Source organism: Camelina sativa, chromosome 20, assembly GCF_030686135.1.
Source record: "Camelina sativa cultivar CO46 ecotype springtype chromosome 20, ASM3068613v1".
NCBI lineage: Eukaryota > Viridiplantae > Streptophyta > Magnoliopsida > Brassicales > Brassicaceae > Camelina > Camelina sativa.
In genome coordinates this window covers 13,632,217-13,650,825 of record NC_141899.1, presented here as the reverse complement: position 1 = coordinate 13,650,825, position 18,609 = coordinate 13,632,217, and the positions used below count along the sequence as shown (strand labels likewise).

General features: G+C 38.2%; 4 protein-coding genes and 2 pseudogenes across 6 annotated transcripts; 4 read left to right on the top strand and 2 right to left on the bottom strand.

Annotated features, from left to right (window-relative positions):
* The first annotated feature begins 1,784 nt into the window (after positions 1-1,784).
* Positions 1,785-6,524, top strand: LOC104770774 (S-type anion channel SLAH3). The gene is made up of 6 exons (XM_010495233.3): positions 1,785-2,144; positions 3,814-4,005; positions 4,117-4,665; positions 4,861-5,631; positions 5,722-5,753; positions 5,842-6,524. Exons 2-6 carry the CDS (start codon positions 3,835-3,837, stop codon positions 6,227-6,229), a joined length of 1,911 nt encoding a protein of 636 aa, XP_010493535.1. The 5' UTR covers positions 1,785-2,144; positions 3,814-3,834; the 3' UTR covers positions 6,230-6,524.
* Positions 6,525-6,758: 234 nt separating this feature from the next.
* LOC147918826 (septum site-determining protein minD homolog, chloroplastic pseudogene) lies at positions 6,759-8,134 on the bottom strand (annotated as a pseudogene). Its single transcript, XR_015593007.1, has one exon. The product of XR_015593007.1 is annotated as a septum site-determining protein minD homolog, chloroplastic pseudogene (transcript).
* A 27-nt stretch (positions 8,135-8,161) lies between these two features.
* Positions 8,162-11,147, bottom strand: LOC147918825 (putative receptor-like protein kinase At5g24010 pseudogene; annotated as a pseudogene). Its single transcript, XR_015593006.1, has one exon. The product of XR_015593006.1 is annotated as a putative receptor-like protein kinase At5g24010 pseudogene (transcript).
* Positions 11,148-12,365: 1,218 nt separating this feature from the next.
* LOC147918824 (uncharacterized) lies at positions 12,366-14,389 on the top strand. The gene is made up of 5 exons (XM_087503723.1): positions 12,366-12,540; positions 12,643-13,350; positions 13,431-13,621; positions 13,805-13,931; positions 13,989-14,389. The coding sequence occupies exons 1-5, from the start codon at positions 12,366-12,368 to the stop codon at positions 14,387-14,389; spliced, it is 1,602 nt and encodes a 533-aa protein (XP_087359849.1).
* LOC104772516 (uncharacterized) lies at positions 14,386-15,135 on the top strand. The gene has a single exon (XM_010497118.2). The coding sequence runs from the start codon at positions 14,386-14,388 to the stop codon at positions 15,133-15,135; it is 750 nt and encodes a 249-aa protein (XP_010495420.2).
* A 281-nt stretch (positions 15,136-15,416) lies between these two features.
* On the top strand, positions 15,417-18,105 carry LOC104770771 (uncharacterized). Its single transcript, XM_010495227.3, has 6 exons — positions 15,417-15,743; positions 15,817-16,043; positions 16,162-16,272; positions 16,531-16,689; positions 17,141-17,382; positions 17,594-18,105. Exons 1-6 carry the CDS (start codon positions 15,463-15,465, stop codon positions 17,915-17,917), a joined length of 1,344 nt encoding a protein of 447 aa, XP_010493529.1. The 5' UTR covers positions 15,417-15,462; the 3' UTR covers positions 17,918-18,105.
* The last annotated feature ends 504 nt before the right edge of the window (positions 18,106-18,609 follow it).

Below are 18,609 nucleotides of genomic sequence, written 5' to 3'. Positions count from 1 at the left end.
AATGTCAAATCTCCTAAAAATTATCTTGTTTCTTGTTTTGTTATAACTAAAATATGAATATTCCATGTGAGATTATCTCATAAAATTGTTTTAGATTTGCAGTTAATGAAATCTTGGCAATCAAGCAAGTTTGTAAGATTCAGAAATAAAAATATTTGATTTAAATTAAAATCATTGAAAAATCAATAGCCAAGATTTAATTTCATTTTGATAATCAGCGGTAAATATTTGAGAGATAATTGGGTCAACTAATCAGGTAAATGACCGCACATATCCATCTTAATTTAAAAGCTTAAAATTTTTTATCTCATTGATATACTAATGTATGAATATTTATTGATTACTAAACTTTTTATTTAAATCTACCAAAACAAAGTTTTATATTTGGGTCAACTAAAATTTTTATTGATTACTAATAGTATAAATACTTAAATAATCGAATATACTCCCACATCACATTATATGCTTCTTTAGTTCCACTGAAAACTTGACGATGAGCTATAATAAGAAAATAAAATTTTATATTTCTTATAAAAAGATTTTAAAATCTCATTCATATGATAACATCCATTTTTAATAAAACGGAAGTACACGACATCAAATTGGTAGACCATATAATATTAATATATGTTATAATTAAAATTAATTATTTAATAGGTTATATGGAATAATTATTTGATAGGTTATATAGATCTAGGATTAGGATTAGGATCCTCTTAAAAAGTATATTCCAAAGAATAAAATAAAATCTCCAAAAAATATTCAATTAACCATATATAGACAAAAAAAAACTCAAAAATTAATAGAAATTAATCACTCTTCCATATATTACAAGTGATTTCCGATTATACCAAAAATAAAATCTTACCTGACATTATAAGAAATTTTGAATGAGTAACAAGTCAAAATTTGAATATTTAAATTTATTTCATAATTTTTTTGTTGGATTGTATAGTTTTATATACTATAATAAACTTTTTAAATAATTTAAATTGGAATCTTTAAAAATAGTATAATTTGATATTTTTAAGAATAACATAAATATATGATAGATCAAAAAGTTAAAAATTATAAATACTTTAATTTGATTTGTTATAGCACGGATCAATAATATGTCACTATAATATGAAAAAATTTCAAGAGCACGGGTTAAAATTTCAAAAATATGATTTTTTGGATTTAATTTAAGTTTGGAATAATGTTGTTTGGTAGGCTTTCTCGGCCATGATGATTTTAACAAACATACGTTACATATTTGGACCTAAAATTAATATGTATTATACCATATGTTAAGTCATAGAATTAACAATCAAAATACAATATATAATTTTAAACACTAAACAAGTCAAATAAAATTAACAAACAAAAAATTATTTTTTTTATCACACAACTTAATCCATGTTATACCGCGAGCCAAAATCTAGATATATTAGGATATATCTTACAAAATAGATGTTATTTTCATAAGTCATATTCAATATGTGATTTCATGGCATAGTGTTTCATCCAAAAAAACTTTTAAAACAAATAAAATAATCACATATACGATGTTTTAAATAAAAATTACCAAATAAACAAAAAAATAAATTTTAATCTGTGCTAGAGTACGGGTCTTATTCTAGTAGTATGTATCTTTCAAATAACATATCAATTTCAGTTTCATGAATTAATTTGAATGTCTTCCAAATAACATTTGTTTCAGTTTTTGTCCGTTTACGTATAATGTGGTCCACCACCTAATGACCAATGCGTATAAAACATATCACGGCGACTAAAAATATAATAGGAAATAAAATAACTTGAGATTGTCAATGACGTGATTTGTGACTAGTTGATCGACAAGAAGACGGCCACGTTGAAAGCTTTGAATTACAGCTATACATTATAACAAGATACATTTCACTATATATGTTTCCTTAACTGTACTTACGTGAACACTTATTTATAGTACGAAGACGTGTTTTGTTTCTCGCCCAAACCAACTCACTTTTTATTTTTTATTTTCTTTTTTCTATTTCCTCCTTCGTCTTCAAACCAAAATCCCCATTTTCCTTATCTCTACAAGATACAGAGAAAAAGAGAAAGATCTATAATTGTTTTTTAAAAACACCATTTCTACGGCTGCAAATCTTGAAGTTCTCCAGGTTAGTGTTTATTTCATTTCTCCTTCTTTATTTTTCTGGGTTCATTGTTGACAGAGTCCATTACATCACTTTGTTACGAAAATGCGATTCTTCATTTGCATTAATATTGATCTTTTACAGCTATGATTTAGGAGTTCTTTTTCTGATGATTCTTGCTTTTCCTAAACCCAATTGAATGCTTCAAACACACAAAATTAGGCTTAAACCCCAAAATGTCAATTGATGCAAGTTTTAACGCGTTAACTGTGTAAAACCAACGTACATGATATGTTGTTAAATTTATTGGAGATTCATATTTTTACTAGTACAGGTAGTGATATTATATAGGATCAAATCAGTTTTCTCAATCGATGAAACAATTTATATTGGTTACCAAGACGTACGCGTGAATAAGCATAGCATTGTTTGGCCGGTTGAGCCATAACTTTGAAGTGGACCCGATGAGTTGATGGGTACATAGCAACCACACCATACATTTGAGATCTTTTGTTATTTTGTTTCCAAAAATAAAAGTTTTTTTCAAATGACAGCAAAAAGAAAGAAATATATTTTATTTTTTATTCTTTTTCTGTTGTTTACAGGAGTTTTTTTTTTTCGTTAAGAAAAAATTAGTTAGCTCTTTTGAATATTTCCAAAATATAGAAAAATTAAGTGTTAATATCATCTAAGAATTATTTGAAACTTGAAAACACAGATTTTTTAAATTGGTTTAGCTTTAGATCATTGACGTGGAACATCTCAAATGAATAGGACGAATGAATTACCACGTAAAAAAAAACGGTGTATATAAGTATTTATCAATGCAGTTCTAAAATTACAGTTTTTGTTTTCTAAAATACAGTTTCTCTTAAATAAAATATGAAAGAATTTATACAACTCAAATTCAGAAACCAAAAGGAAAACTTAAAATTCGAAAACCAAAAAATTATGAAACTGTATTTATTCTTTTTTCTCTTTATGATTGTTGTTTGATTTGCAGAGAGAATTCTAGGGATCTCAGATGCATGCAATGCAAGAAACATTTATAGGTTTCAAGTGCATGCAATTGTTAGTGTTCTTCTTTTCTCTTTCTAGCCGATAACATCATTTTCCAATACATATAGGGCAAGTGAAGTAAGTGACTACGTATGTCAAATTCCATTCAGCTGAGAAACCACAGCTTAGTGGCAAACCACTAGACATTGCATATTATTGATATACATATTAGGTAGATGTTATATGTGGAGAATTTAGGTCAGATTGATTTTTAGTGGGCTAAACCACTAGACTTTTCATATCAGTTTGTGATTTTAGTAAATGTAAAACCCAAATTCATTTTTCCAAATCATGTTATAGAGAATTGTAAAGGGAAAAAGGCGAACATTCTAATGAATTAAGAACTCGCTAGAGCCTAGAAGTCCTTTTCCCTGGCCAATATTTTATTGTGAATATTCTCTAATATATTTTTTTGTTTCCCCTCGCATATGCTTTTTTCAACCATCAAAAAAAAATATATAAATGCCAATTGAATTGACTTTAAGGGTCTATACTTATCAATCATTTTTGTTAATGAAATGAATCAATAATATAAGTCAAGTCAGAAGATTAATTAACTAGTATAAATTTTTAAAATAACGAAAAACTTATATAGGTGTCAACTAATTATGTAAATAATTTGAATTTGTTATAGGGTGGGAGAAAAGAAGAAAAAATGGATCAGAAAACAAACTATGCAATTCAAGTAGAAGAAGAGCTTCCAAGTCTACTGAGAAAAGCCACAACAGAAGAAATGGTTGGCTTTGACAATTACAAAGATAGTGCTCATCCTAGTCCTCACATAATCAGTCGTTTTCATCCTTCTCATAACTCCACGCCTACTTTGGTATATTATTTATTTTTATTTATCACTTTCCACATTCGCAAGAATCAGGTTACAAACTTATTATATAACTAACTCCGAGCAAATTATGTTACACAATATTTATATGGACAGGACGGTCAAGAAGCATCATCAGTATCAATAGACTCAATGGAAGGTCATCACAACTACAATGAGACTCCACCATGGACTCATCAAAGAAAACCATCAATCTCAATGCCAACTTCACCAAATATTCTCATGATCTCTGATCCAACGACATCTTCATCTTCCGACAACAACACAAACGGTGGATCCACTGGCAAATCTGTTAAGTTTCTCTCTCAGCCTATCACCAAAGTCTCATCTCTCTACATAGAAACTGGTAACGGTGATAATGATCGTCGTCGTAGCAATGATAATCATCATCATCATCAACATCAACAACATCAGAGTGGTCGTCAACATCAAGATCATATTCCGGCGACGCACAAGCTTAAAGACAATAGGTACAACTCGTTCAAGACTTGGTCGGGGAAACTCGAGAGACAGTTCACAAGAAAACCAGCTTCTATTGAACCGGAGACACCAAAACGGAATAACCCGAATATGAATACCAATGAAGCCATGCCTGTGGACCGCTACTATGATGCCTTGGAAGGTCCTGAATTGGAGACTCTACGGGTACGTACCAACGCTTATTTTTCGATATCTATATTACATTTCAATTAATACGATTTAGTTTCGATCATATATTAAAGCATTACGGCTCATATAACTCTCTGAAACAACGAATACAGATACAATAATTGCGTTAATATTTGTGATAAGCTTTTGGTTTAATGTTTTATAACACACTTATTTTTTCTTACGTCGCAGCCACAAGAAGAGATCGTTCTACCAAATGATAAAAAGTGGCCGTTTCTTCTCCGTTACCCGATCTCCACCTTTGGTATGTGCCTAGGAGTGAGCAGCCAAGCCATAATGTGGAAGACCCTAGCGACCGCAGAGCCAACCAAGTTTCTTCACATACCTCTTTGGATCAACCAGGGTCTCTGGTTCATCTCAGTCGCTTTGATCCTCACCATCGCCACCATCTACCTCCTCAAGATCATCCTCTACTTCGAAGCCGTACGCCGTGAATACTACCATCCAATCAGAATCAACTTCTTCTTTGCTCCTTTCATCTCTTTACTTTTCTTGGCCCTCGGTGTCCCACCTTCCATAATCACAGATTTGCCGCATTATCTTTGGTACCTCCTTATGTTTCCTTTCATCTGTCTTGAGCTCAAAATCTACGGTCAATGGATGTCTGGTGGCCAACGCCGGCTCTCTCGAGTTGCCAACCCGACGAACCATCTCTCGGTCGTTGGGAACTTTGTCGGGGCTTTGCTTGGTGCGTCCATGGGACTTAGAGAAGGCCCTATATTCTTCTACGCCGTTGGGATGGCTCATTACTTGGTTCTGTTCGTGACTCTATACCAAAGGCTACCGACCAACGAGACTTTGCCTAAAGATCTTCACCCTGTCTTCTTCCTCTTCGTCGCGGCTCCAAGTGTTGCCTCCATGGCTTGGGCTAAGATCACTGGCTCCTTCGATTATGGCTCCAAAGTTTGTTACTTTATAGCCATTTTCCTCTATTTCTCATTGGTACGTTTACATATAAGTTTTAACTCATACGTCTTTCCTTCTACAGAAAAGCATTCACTAATACAAATCTTCCCTCTCTTTGATTTATAGGCTGTTCGGATTAATTTCTTCCGTGGAATCAAGTAAGTCTTAAGCAAATTACTTCTGCTACGGTTTGGTTTTCAGTTATCCGCTGGCTTAGCTTCTTATACATTTTTTTTTTCCTTGTAGATTTTCGTTGTCCTGGTGGGCGTACACATTTCCGATGACCGGTGCTGCAATTGCAACCATCAGGTATGCAACAATCGTTAGGAGCACCATGACTCAAATCATGTGTGTGGTCCTCTGTGCCATTGCAACATTAGTCGTGTTTGCACTGCTCGTGACAACCATCATCCATGCCTTTGTTCTTCGAGAACTTTTCCCCAATGACCTTGCCATAGCCATCAGCAACCGCCCAAGACCCAAACAGAATAGCCATCACCGGTGGCTCGACCAACTGAGAAACGTAAGCTCAGAGAACATCGAGAATTACTTGAAATTCACAGACTCGGACAGCAGTCACAGTAATGATCTAGAAGCTTGCAATGTCAAAATTCAAGAGAGTGACTCAGCGTAAATCGGAAGATCACAAACATTTTTCAACCCCTGATATAGATTCGTATCCCAAGTTTTGGTTTTGATTTGTTGTCAGTGTCTCTGACACAAGTGAGGAACTAAGTAACCTATATGTTGCTGTGGTTCTAATGAGCATGTGTGTAAAGTAGTAGTAAACAAACGGAAGGGGTTGTCTACAGTGGTGAAAACGAACAAGTATCTCTTAAACCGGAACTATTTACAATGTGCTGAACCAGAAATCTTATAAGACATGTAAACTTGTTTTGCTTCAATAAAATAAAAGTTTTGAGGGGTTATCATTGTATTAACAGCATGAGAACTATGATGATGGACAATATTTTGGTTCGAGTCAGATCAGCTAAGCTAAGAGTTTCAGTTTCACATAATCTACTTTCAGAACTTAATGGATACCAAAGCACTATACTCAAGCCTATAGTACTAAAGGGACAACAAAATAATCATCTTACCAATTGGCTAACTAGGGGAAAGTTCTGATAAGATCAAATAAGCTATTAAAATTCTCATAACCATTTGACATAAGAACTTGAGATGTATTGAAAAATCTCAATTTTACAAAAACAGATTACAGAAACAGAAATCAAGAACCTTCAAGAAACAAAAGGCATAAGAAATCAAAAGCTTGAACTCAGCAACAAACTAGCAGTAGAATTTCACATTGTCCTAGGAACAAATCTAAATTCTCAAAGCCAAAGTGACAAAATCTTCCAAAAAAAAAAACCTAGTTCCTGTACAAAAGATTTCAATGCATACATACCCGAGGAAGAAGTCCAATTCAGTTTCGATTTCATATCCCATTCAACCGCCAAAGAAAGAAAAGAATCCACGTTTCTTAGGCTCTTCCTCAACCATAACAGCCTTCATACTATCTTGCTCCACGAGTCTCCAAGCTGCCTGCTCAAATGCCAATCCAGCAAGCGTTGGTGGCTTATTCAGAACAAGCGGAAACCCTCGATTCGTACTTCGAATAACCTCAGAATCTTCAGGAATCGCACCTAGCAACGACAACCCTAACATCTCCTGCACATCCAACACTGACATCATATCCTCTCCTTTAATCATATCAGTTCTCACTCTGTTCACAATCATCTTTATATCTCTTATTCCATCGCATTCGAGCAAACCAGTAACCCTATCTGCGTCCCGCAACGCTGTTATATCCGGAGTTGTTACAAGAATCGCTTCATTAGCCGGAGTAATGGCTGTTATGAATCCGGCATCGATTCCTGCAGGGCAATCGATGATGATAAAATCCGGTGAACCTTCCGGTCTCGTTTTCAACGCATCAACAAGCCATTCCAATGCTTTTCCACCAAATCCCATCGGAAGTTTCGATCTAGGTTTCGAGATACATAGCAATTCGAAATTCGACCAACGCTTATCGCGTACCAGAGCTTGATCTAGACGGCAATCTCCGTTTATAACCTCGACGCAGGTGTAATTGACTCGATTCTCTAACCCTAGGAGGAGATCTAGGTTACGTAGTCCAAGGTCCGCGTCAATGGCTACAACTGAGAAACCGTAACGAGCGAGAGAGAGACCGACATTTGCGGTGGTTGTCGTCTTCCCAACTCCGCCTTTTCCGGAGGTGATTACAACGATTCGCGGCTTTTCTCCGGCGAGCTCAGGCTTGCGATTAAACTGGAGTACGGATCGTATTGGACTCCGTCTGATAGGGTTTTTGACGAATCTTGGTGATGATGATGTTAGAGGATTGTGTGAGAGCGACGATGGAAGGAGAAGAGATTGATGATTCGTGGAGAACAATCTCAGAGACGCCATTGATAGCGCTGCTGCTTCAGCTGTCTCTAGAGAGAGACAGAAATGTTTCACTGAGCGTTGTGGCTTGAGAGGGTTTACGGTTTATCAAGAACTTTTTGAGATTCCGGTTTTTATTTTCTCCACTCTAAACCGGTTTAAGATTTAACCAATCGCACAAATAATGTGTTGGTTCTACCGGTTTATTATGTATGATTCATCCGTATTACAAACAAATGGCGAAATGAACAATCAAATAAGTACTCTCTCTACAAGTTACAAAACCAAACAAAATTATACCAAATACAAACCGAATTTCAGATACCGGTACACCGCTTTGGTTTACCGGTTAATGTCTTGTCCCCTCCCCTTTATATATAGCAATGTCTATTTTTATCTGCCAGCGTTGGTCATTAGCTGAGAGAACACTTGGCTGCTACTGATTATGCCTGAAGTTCCATCATCTGCACTGTCCCTCTCTGTGTTTGAGCCACTATAAGGACCTCGTCGAGCTGTTCCTGAACCGGTATCGTCTCCATTAACTTCTTCAGGCTTGTCTAACGGTCCGGATTCTTGAAGCTGAAGCACATGTTCCAAATTCCACAGAACATCACCAATCGTTGGTCTATCCACACCGTAGTCCGCACAGCATTTCTCTGCAGTTTCGGCGAACTTTTTCAACGAGCACGGTTTGATCTGATCAGCGATATTCGGATCAACAATTTGATCAAGCATCCCTTTCTTTTGCCACTCGATAGCCCATTCTGCTAAATTCACTTGCTCCCTAACAAGCAACGGATCAACAGCTGGTCTAGCGCAAAGAACTTCGAATAGAACAACACCAAATGAATAAACATCGGATTTATCCGTGAGCTGTTGTCTTCTGAAGTATTCAGGATCAAGATATCCGAAGCTTCCTTTAACACCGGTGCTCACATGTGTCTCATCAATACAAGGACCTGATCTTGAGAGTCCAAAGTCTGCAACTTTGGCTACATAGTTGTTATCTAGTAAGATATTGGTGGATTTTATATCCCGGTGGATGATTCCTTGCGAAGAACCGGTGTGAAGGTAATGAAGACCTCTGGCTGCACCAATGCAGACCTCAAGACGTTGTTTCCAAGATAAAGGCGGGTTGGTGGATCCGTATAAGTGACTTTTGAGCGGTCCTTTATCCATGTACTCATAAACCAGAATCATCTCAGACTGTTCTTCGCAGTATCCAACAAGCGAAACCAGATGGCGATGACGGATCTTAGAGAGAATGGTTATCTCAGAGAGAAACTCTGGTAAGCCCTGTCTTGAACCAGGCGAGCCTCTCTTCACAGCTACTCTGGTGTTGTCTTTAAGAGACCCTTTAAAGACCATCCCAAATCCACCAACTCCGATTACTAAACTTTTGTCAAAGTTATTGGTTCCGGATTGTAACTCCGCGAAAGAGATTCTCAGAGTTTGATAGCCACTAGAACTAACAGTTCTCTCAGTTGTTCTACTGTTAGAACTGCCTCTAAACCTTCTCAATGGTGTCCATCCAGTGCTCTCTGAACTCCTGGTCTTGGTGTTCTTACGCCTGCACAAGCACAAAGCGCACAAGAAGAGTAGAGACAAGAACACAAATCCTCCCAAAACTGAGCCAACCACGATCCAAACAACACTTCTTTTCCCAGATCCCTCTTTAACACTCACAGTCACAGGGCTCACAATCCTCATAATCTCAACTCCATTCAATAGAGCATTAACTCTAGACGGATTACTAAGATCAGAAGGTCCAACACTAATCCTCAACATTCCAGAACGATCAGACTCAGCAACGAAATCAATGTACAACGGAGAAGCAAGCACATGGAAGTTAAGCGTGGAGAGATCAACATCTTTATACGCAAGATGATCATTGATAAAGACATTGAAATAGAGCTGGTTAAGCGAAGTACTCACGACATCGCAGAAATGCAAACGAACCAAATGTAGAACTTGTTTCGAATCAACAGGGAACCCCCAACTAATGTTAAACCTTGCCTGCAACTCCTGATTATCTCGGTTCATCTCCTGAGCAGTCATGTAAACATTATCAGGAGCAATCTCTCTCGTGGCACCACCTTTTTGATAATTAGGAGAATGAGTAGTCCAAGCACGTTTCGCAGCAGCTCTCAAGAGAATATAATCATCATCAACAACCCAAGTCCTCCACAATGTATCATTAAAGGGCGTCAATTTCGAACCACCAACGTTGATTCTATGAACAGTCTCAAGAACTTGAGATGACAAGTTACTGAAGATTTGAGCTGAGTTAGGTATAACAAGCTTAGTACCATGATCTATTATAAAATCAGTAGGTGCTGAAAACACTTCAACCGCATTAACAAACCCAAATCCAGAAGCTTTAAGAGGGATAAACGAAACTTCTAAAACAGGATCATCGATTTTGAGTACAAATTCTCTAACCACGACGGAGCTAGTAACGAAACTGTTCATCACGGAGAACCCATTAAACAAAACTCGAAATTTCGCAGACCTTAGGTCAAAGCTCGAAGCTTTAAAAGGCGCGAAATGGAGACGGATAAAGTGAGTGCCATTGCTGGTGACTTTGAATTTGTATGCTCCTCCTCCGGTGGGGAAAACACGAGCCGTGTGGTATAAAACGGGTGAATCCGGAGATGGGTTCGGGTCAGAAACCGAAACGGATCGATCGGTTGAGAGGAAACTCGAGCCCGGGTTTGAAGAGTCGCTGAGAAAAGAACGGATTGAGAAGAAAGATGTGGTGGTGTTAGCTCCAGAGTTAAGAAGGTAATTATCAGTTGGAGTGAATGAAGAAGCGAGACAGAGATGAAGATGAGAGAAGAAGAAGAAGAAGAAGAAGAAGAAGAGAAGGGTTTGGATTAGATTTATTGGAAACGCCATTAGAGTGAAGCTTTTGGGGAGAGGTTTGAGAAGGTTTTTTGTTTTGATGATTGATGTTAAAGGAGAGAAGAGAGTGCGTGTTTGCTGTCGCTTCTCTGTATTCATTTTTCTCATTTTTCCCCCACTAAAGTGTGAGTGAAAGAGGAAAGTGTTTGTGAAATCATTAGGGAAAGCGAATTTTGTCAAACAACAATGGGAAACCAAAGGAGGCTTAAACCTGCCTTTTTGTTTTTGTTTTGTGATTCGGTGGCAATCATTTTCAAAAAGGTTTTGCTTTTTATATAGTTTTCATTTTTTTTTACTGATTTGGTAAAGTAAATAAAAGGAAACTTTAGATTAATCATTTTCTTTAAGCTATTAGTAAGCATGTTAAGTTCATTTAAATCTGTTATTTTCATGAGATGTGTTTTAGACTATAAAGAGAACAGAGAATCTGGTTGATTAACCTTGATGATTAACTGATGATTGTGGTTTTGGTACCAACAAGGTTTTGAGTTTGGACCGATACATTAAATAAATAAATAAGTATATTATAGAGTAGACATGTAAATTAGGTAATTTAATGGGTAAATAATATTATTTTATTCAATTAATCTAAATATTTAAATATTTAAATAACTTTGGTCCCAAAAAAAAAAAACTTTAATAATTAAAACTATATAAATAGAAAAATATCCAAAACATTATCTGACTTGAAACATTAATGTGTATTCCCATCTATGGCTCTTGTATTCACAGTGGTGTCACCAAATCCACTATCACCCACACTATCATCGCACCACGTGTCCCCTTCCCGCCATGGCTTTCGTCACGGCTTATCATCAACAATAACCATCCGCCGGAACAAATCTTCGATAAGATTTCCTTTACTAACACCACCGCGTCATGTTTCAATTCGGCGCGTGAAAGTCTTCTCACAACTCCGATTCCCTCTAATCTCTCCCGACGATCACTGGTCCCAATGGGCCACTCTCTTCGCCGCCGGAGCCTTCGGTGTTTGGTAAATCACCTCAATATCCCTCTTTGTGAGTTCTTAAGAGTTTTGTATACTGAAATCTCTGAAATTTACCAAGGTCGGAGAAGACGAGACTTGGAAGTATGGTGAGTGGTGCGTTGACCAGCACGTTGCTTGGTCTCGCCGCGAGCAATTTAGGGCTGATTCCGTTCGAAACGCGGAGCTCACAGCAGCCTACAAACAAGAGGAGGAGTATTGGAAGCAGCGAAGTAGACAACTTTGGCTTACTCTTGGAGATAAGAATTCGGGATATTTCCATGCTGCAACAAAAACCAGAAGAGCCATTAATAATATTTCAGTGCTAGAATCCCCTCTGGGCAATAAAGTGTATGAGGAAAGCGAAATTGTTAAAACTATCTCTGAGTATTTCCAAGATATATTTACCTCCCAGGAGGGAGATAGAGAAAGGGTAGTCCAAGAAGCTCTCCAACCGTGTGTTACACCGGAAATGAATGAAAAACTTATTGCCATGCCATCACCCACAGAGATCAAAGCCGCCTGCTTTGATATACACGCGGACAAAGCCCCAGGGCCTGATGGATTTTCAGCTAGTTTCTTCCAAACCAACTGGGATACGGTGGGAAATGCCATTATAGCAGAAGTCCAAGCTTTCTTCATATCCGGCAACCTGCCACAGAAAATAAACCATACGCATATCAGACTTATACCAAAAACAAAAACAGCTCAGAAAGTGTCTGATTACAGACCCATTGCCCTCTGATCAGTCTACTACAAGATCATTGCTAAACTCCTTGCAAAAAGACTACAACCTGTTCTAAATGATTGTATATCCAAAAATCAGTCTGCTTTCGTCCCTCAAAGAGCCATCTCCGATAATGTCTTAATTACCCACGAAACTCTGCATTACCTTAAGACCTCTGGAGCTGAGAAAAGATGTTTTATGGCTGTTAAAACAGACATGAGTAAGGCTTACGACAGACTTGAATGGGATTTTATCAAAGCAGCTTTAGAAAGGTTAGGTTTCCACAGTACCTGGATCGGGTGTCTGATGCAATGTGTCACCACGGTCACTTACTCCTTCCTAGTAAATGACCAAGCAAAAGGACTGGTTGTCCCTCAACGAGGCATCAGACAGGGCGACCCCCTCTCCCCCTACCTCTTCATTATCTGCAGTGAGGTTTCATCAGGTCTTTGTCTAAAAGCTCAGAGAGAAGGAAGCTTGATTGGCATCAGAGTTGCGAAAGGAAGCCCCAGAGTAAACCATTTACTCTTTGCTGACGATACAATGTTCTTCATTCGGTCGGATCAGCAGAGCTGCCACAAACTGAAAAGCATCCTACAAAAGTATGAGTCAGCTTCAGGTCAGAAAATAAACCAGGATAAATCATCAATCACTTTTTCTGTCAAAACTCCCCAGTACAGAAGAACACAAGCAAAAGCTACTCTCAATATACAAAAGGAAGGAGGTCAAGGTAAGTATCTTGGTCTCCCTGAGCTGTTCGGAAGAAAGAAAAAGGATTTGTTTACCTCAATAGTGGATCGAATTAAACAGAAAGCCCTCAGTTGGTCCTCGAGGTTTCTATCCACTGCAGGAAAGCTCACCATGCTCAAAGCGGTCCTCTCTGCGATGCCTACCTACACTATGTCATGCTTCCACCTACCGGGATCACTTTGCAAACGCCTCCAATCAGCCCTTACAAGATTTTGGTGGGACACAAACACGGAAAAGAAAAAGATGTCGTGGTTAGCCTGGAAAAAGATAACAAAACCAACCAAATTTGGCGGTTTGGGTATCAGAGACATAAAACATTTTAACAAAGCATTGCTGGCTAAACTTGCCTGGAGATTACTGACGAAGCCCCATACCCTCTTTGCAAAGGTCCTTCTGGGGAAATACTGTAAAAACGAATCTTTCTTGGAGTGTAGAGTCTCACGCTCAGCTTCGCATGGTTGGAGGAGTATTTGTATGGGCAGAGATCTTCTCAAAGCCAATCTGGGCATGTTAATAGGCTCTGGCAGCTCCACCCCTATTTGGAGAACACCATGGTTGTCTGTCTCCATCCCTTCTGCCCCCATGGGCCCCCCACAAGAGATTCATAAAACCTTACAGTAGCGGATCTCATTCTGCCAGAAAGCGGAGAGTGGAATGTGGACCTCATTAGACAACTCTTACCAGCTTATGAATCAGATATCCGAATGTTAAAACCTAGCTTAAGAGGAGCTAAGGATACATGGGCATGGCTACCTACAAAAGATGGGGTATACACGGCGAAATCAGGCTACTTTGAGTCCACCAAACTTGCGGATGAAAACAACTCACTGAGCCAGCTCAATCCGAGTACCACAGAAAATTTCAACTGGCACAAATACATCTGGGCTCTTAAAACATCCCCAAAAACCAAACTCCTCCTATGGAAAGCTGTCCATAATGCCTTACCCGTGGGCGCAAACCTCCTCCATAGAACCATCACTGATTCTTCCAAATGCCCCATTGCGATGGTGAAAAAATGACACTGCATCTCTTCTTCAATTGCCCTTTTGCGTCAAGAGTCTGGTCCATGCTCCCTGTTAAACACCCCTTTAGATCGGAAACTATAAATTCAACTATGGAAGGTTTTGCGCTTATGAATAACCTCATCTGCCTACCTCCTACCGGTATAGGTTCTGGTCCCATTGCTCCGTGGTTGATCTGGGCATTATGGACCACCCCGAACCAGCTAATCTTCAACAAAAAGGCTGTATCGGCGGAGGAAGCTCTGTCTATCGCCATGCAAAGAGCCAGAGAATGGCAGAAAGCCCAAGTCCCCCCTCCGAAAACAGATCAACGTCACACTCCAAACCCACAGCCCCCTCGACTTCGATCTAATACCACCTATTTCACAGATGCCGCTTGGCGCGACGGATCAGCTGGTCTTGGCTGGGCGATTATAGATCAATCCGGTCAGATCCAAGCCGAAGGTTCTTCCTCGACGACCCATGTTAGTTCCCCGTTGATGGCTGAAGCGTTGGCAACTCTCACAGCAGTGAGAGTTGCAATCGAATCGAACATCAGGGATATCTCCTTCGCTTCCGACTCGTTTATGCTGGTCCAAGCTCTTAATCAGAAGTTCCACCAGAAGGAACTTCATGGGACTCTCCACGATGTCCTTTCCCTATCCTCTAATTTCAATGTCTGCTCTTTCAATTTCGTTTCCCGAACTCTGAATCACCATGCTGATCGTCTGACAAAGAATGCCCTTCGATCTGTCGTTCTGTAATCCCTAAGTTTTATTTAATTGAAAGTCGTATTTTGTTCAAAAAAAAAAAAAAAACCTTGGTGATTAACGGATGATTGTGGTTTTGGTACCAACAAGGTTTTGAGTTTGGACCGACACATTAAAGAAATAAATAAGTATATTGTAGAATAGACAGGTAAATTAGGTAATTTAATGGGTAAATAAGATTATTTTATTCAATTAATCTAAATATTTAAATATTTAAATAACTTTGGTCCCAAAAATAAAAACTTTAATAATTAAAACTATATAAATAGAAAAATATCCAAAACATTATCGGACTTGAAATATTAATGTGTATTCCTATCTATGGCTCTTGTATTCACAGTGGTGTTACCAAATCCACTATCACCCACACTATCATCGCACCACGTGTCCCCTTCCCGCCATGGCTTTCGTCACGGCTTATCATCAACAATAACCATCCGCCGGAACAAATCTCCGATAAGATTCCCTTTACTAACACCACCGCGTCATGTTTCAACTCGGCGCGTGAAAGTCTTCTCACAACTCCGATTCCCTCTAATCTCTCCCGACGATCACTGGTCCCAATGGGCCACTCTCTTCGCCGCCGGAGCCTTCGGTGTTTGGTAAATCACCTCAATATCCCTCTCTGTGAGTTCTTAAGAGTTTTGTATACTGAAATCTCTGAAATTTACCAAGGTCGGAGAAGACGAGACTTGGAAGTATGGTGAGTGGTGCGTTGACCAGCACGTTGCTTGGTCTCGCCGCGAGCAATTTAGGGCTGATTCCGTTCGAAACGCCGTCGTATGACTTCTTCATGGAGTTTCTCTTGCCGCATACGATTCCGTTGCTGTTGTTTAGAGCTGATCTCCGTCGTATTATCCGATCTACTGGGTCGTTGCTCATTGCATTTTTAATTGGATCTGGTAAAGGTTTTGTCTTTGCTTAGTTTAGATCCGTAGGTTAGGTCTTGGAGAATTATGTGACAATGTCATTGATGATGTGGGTTAGTGGGATTATTGATTGATGTTGGTTTGGTGGCAGTTGCGACGATTGTTGGAACTGTGGTGGCTTTTGTGTTGGTACCAATGAGATCGCTTGGTCCGGATAACTGGAAAATTGCAGCTGCTCTCATGGGGAGTTACATTGGTGGATGTAAGTTTGTCTGGAGCTTCTTCATTGCTTCTTTCGCTTGTTAACCTGTCAAAGGTACTCAATGTTGATTTAAAAAGGTTCTAGGCTTCTAGCTTTACTTTAGATTCTAACAATCTGACATTCTTGGATATTTAAAGTAAAGAGAAAAATCTTGCTAAAATTGGCTTGTACAATGTTTCTCAGAGATTAGGAATAGCTTCTTTGTGAGAAAAGATAATAACTCTTTTGTTGGTTCTTTTTCTTGTTTATGCTCTGCAGCTCTTAATTTTGTTGCGATTTCGGAGGCTCTACAGATCACACCATCTGTTATAGCAGCAGGTGTGGCTGTGGATAATGTCATATGCGCTCTGCACTTCATGGTTTTGTTTGCGTTGGCCTCAAAGATTCCCCCTGAGACTTCCTCAGCATCTGCCCCTGGTAAAGTTCATCTTAATCACATGTTAAAGTTTCTTGTATTTTCAAGGTATATTACATTGCAGTTTGTGATTATTAAATAACTTAGGCCAGGTATTGTTAGAGAATCAGTGACTCTAGGGCTACTTACTTGTAGTTAGTAGTTGTCAAATTAATTTGAGTGGATATTGGTAAAATAGTTATTATGAGTTATGACATTATAATGTGCCTGGCAAATTATGTTCTGAATTCTGATCATAAATACTCAATACTTTTTTATATTATAACATAACCATTCTCATCTTCTAACTGCATTTGCATCCACATAAATGCGCCTGTCAAATTATGTATTGAAGAAAAAAAATTCATTACTTTAGAGTATTGACAGAATCATTTTCAATTTCTAGTCGCAGTTGCATCCAATTATAAGCACAAACACTTCTGTTTAAAGTTATCTGTGTGTGACCTATGGCAGATGCCGACATGGCTAAGGATGACAAGCTTGAGGACAAGAACAGAGTGGTTTCAACTTCGATTGCACTATCAATTTCCTTCCTGATATGCAAATCTGCAATTTTAATGACAAAGCTATTTAACATCCAAGGAGGCATGCTTCCTGCAGTAACAGCCATCACTATCGTCTTGGCAACTTCCTTCCCTGATTTCTTTGATTCTCTTGCACCTTCTGCTGAAACTATCTCTCTTATTCTCATGCAGGTATCTTTTTCGTTACACTTTTATGAGTTTATCTATTAAAACCAATTCAACCAATTAGGGATGTGTCATTGACGAATAAGAAATAGTGATGGGTTTGTCTGGCTTGCACCTGGTCTGTGATGAGTTTAACCATGTGGACTAAACCTGTAATGGTGGCATATTAGTAGTTCATCTAACTAACTATTTATTTCTTAAAATCTTTTTCGGTCAGGTATTTTTTACAATTCTAGGAGCTACAGGGAGTGTATGGAATGTAATCAACACTGCCCCAAGTATCTTCCTATTTGCTGTTATTCAAGTAATGGCTCATCTTGCAGTGACTTTGGTTGTGGGGAAGGTATTATGTATAGACATGAAGCTACTACTTCTTGCATCAAACGCTAACATTGGAGGTCCAACCACTGCTTGTGCCATGGCAACCGCAAAAGGATGGACTTCTCTTGTCGTTCCCGGAATTCTCTCCGGCGTTTTTGGGGTCTCCATTGCAACTTTTCTCGGCATTGGATGTGGAGTTTTTGTCCTCAAACGATTATAGATTTCTAAATGATCGGATGGGAGGATTCTGAAGCCACACTCCTTGTAAAAAATGTAATTGATGTTGTCTCATTTACTCATTAGTTTAGTAAGATCTTTTACTTTCCAAAAGTCAAGTGAACTCGCACGATACAGTTTTTCTTTTTTTGTTTAATTATTATTAATATATGAATTTATCTCATAAATAAACAATAACCATTTCGATTGGTTGAGCTCTACGTGATAAAAATAAAAATATTTCGGAAAAAAACTAATTAATAAAATCGTGTGGTACTGTAGATTGTACTACTGTACCGCTCTTTCAATATAAGTCAACTGTACTTCAGTTCGAAATTGAAAAACTCAACTGTACTTGCCCTTTTCAATCTGAAAAAGTCAACTCCACCATATTAATAAGATTCTTCTGATTCCATATATTTGTATTTTGTAACCCAAAGGCCAAAGCAGTGCTAGATTTATCCTATAAATTTGTGCCTTTAATTGTAACTTTTGATTCCAACTTATATAATATGCAATATGAATATGCCACGGCATGGCTTGGATTTAGATTCCTAACTGAGCCTTTACTTTGTGTTCACGCACCTGCTCGTTCCATAAAATTTATATGATGCCTATAAGGGTCGGAATCCGGACGAGAACACACTTTTGTTAGTAGTTTAGTACAAAGATAATAGATATATTATTAGTTAGCTA

Bases quoted from the DNA above. Each gene is read 5' to 3' on its own strand.
- LOC104770774 (XM_010495233.3), top strand. From the start codon at position 3,835: ATGGATCAGAAAACAAACTATGCAATTCAAGTAGAAGAAGAGCTTCCA. The intron at 4,666-4,860 runs GTACGTACCAAC...CTTACGTCGCAG, and splicing joins CTGAATTGGAGACTCTACGG to CCACAAGAAGAGATCGTTCT. The intron at 5,754-5,841 runs GTAAGTCTTAAG...TTTTCCTTGTAG, and splicing joins AATTTCTTCCGTGGAATCAA to ATTTTCGTTGTCCTGGTGGG.
- LOC147918824 (XM_087503723.1), top strand. From the start codon at position 12,366: ATGAATGAAAAACTTATTGCCATGCCATCACCCACAGAGATCAAAGCC. The intron at 13,351-13,430 runs GTAAGTATCTTG...CGAATTAAACAG, and splicing joins ACAAAAGGAAGGAGGTCAAG to AAAGCCCTCAGTTGGTCCTC. The intron at 13,932-13,988 runs GTCTCCATCCCT...AAAACCTTACAG, and splicing joins GGAGAACACCATGGTTGTCT to TAGCGGATCTCATTCTGCCA.
- LOC104772516 (XM_010497118.2), top strand. From the start codon at position 14,386: ATGACACTGCATCTCTTCTTCAATTGCCCTTTTGCGTCAAGAGTCTGG.
- LOC104770771 (XM_010495227.3), top strand. From the start codon at position 15,463: ATGGCTCTTGTATTCACAGTGGTGTTACCAAATCCACTATCACCCACA. The intron at 16,273-16,530 runs GTAAGTTTGTCT...TATGCTCTGCAG, and splicing joins GGGGAGTTACATTGGTGGAT to CTCTTAATTTTGTTGCGATT. The intron at 16,690-17,140 runs GTAAAGTTCATC...GACCTATGGCAG, and splicing joins TTCCTCAGCATCTGCCCCTG to ATGCCGACATGGCTAAGGAT.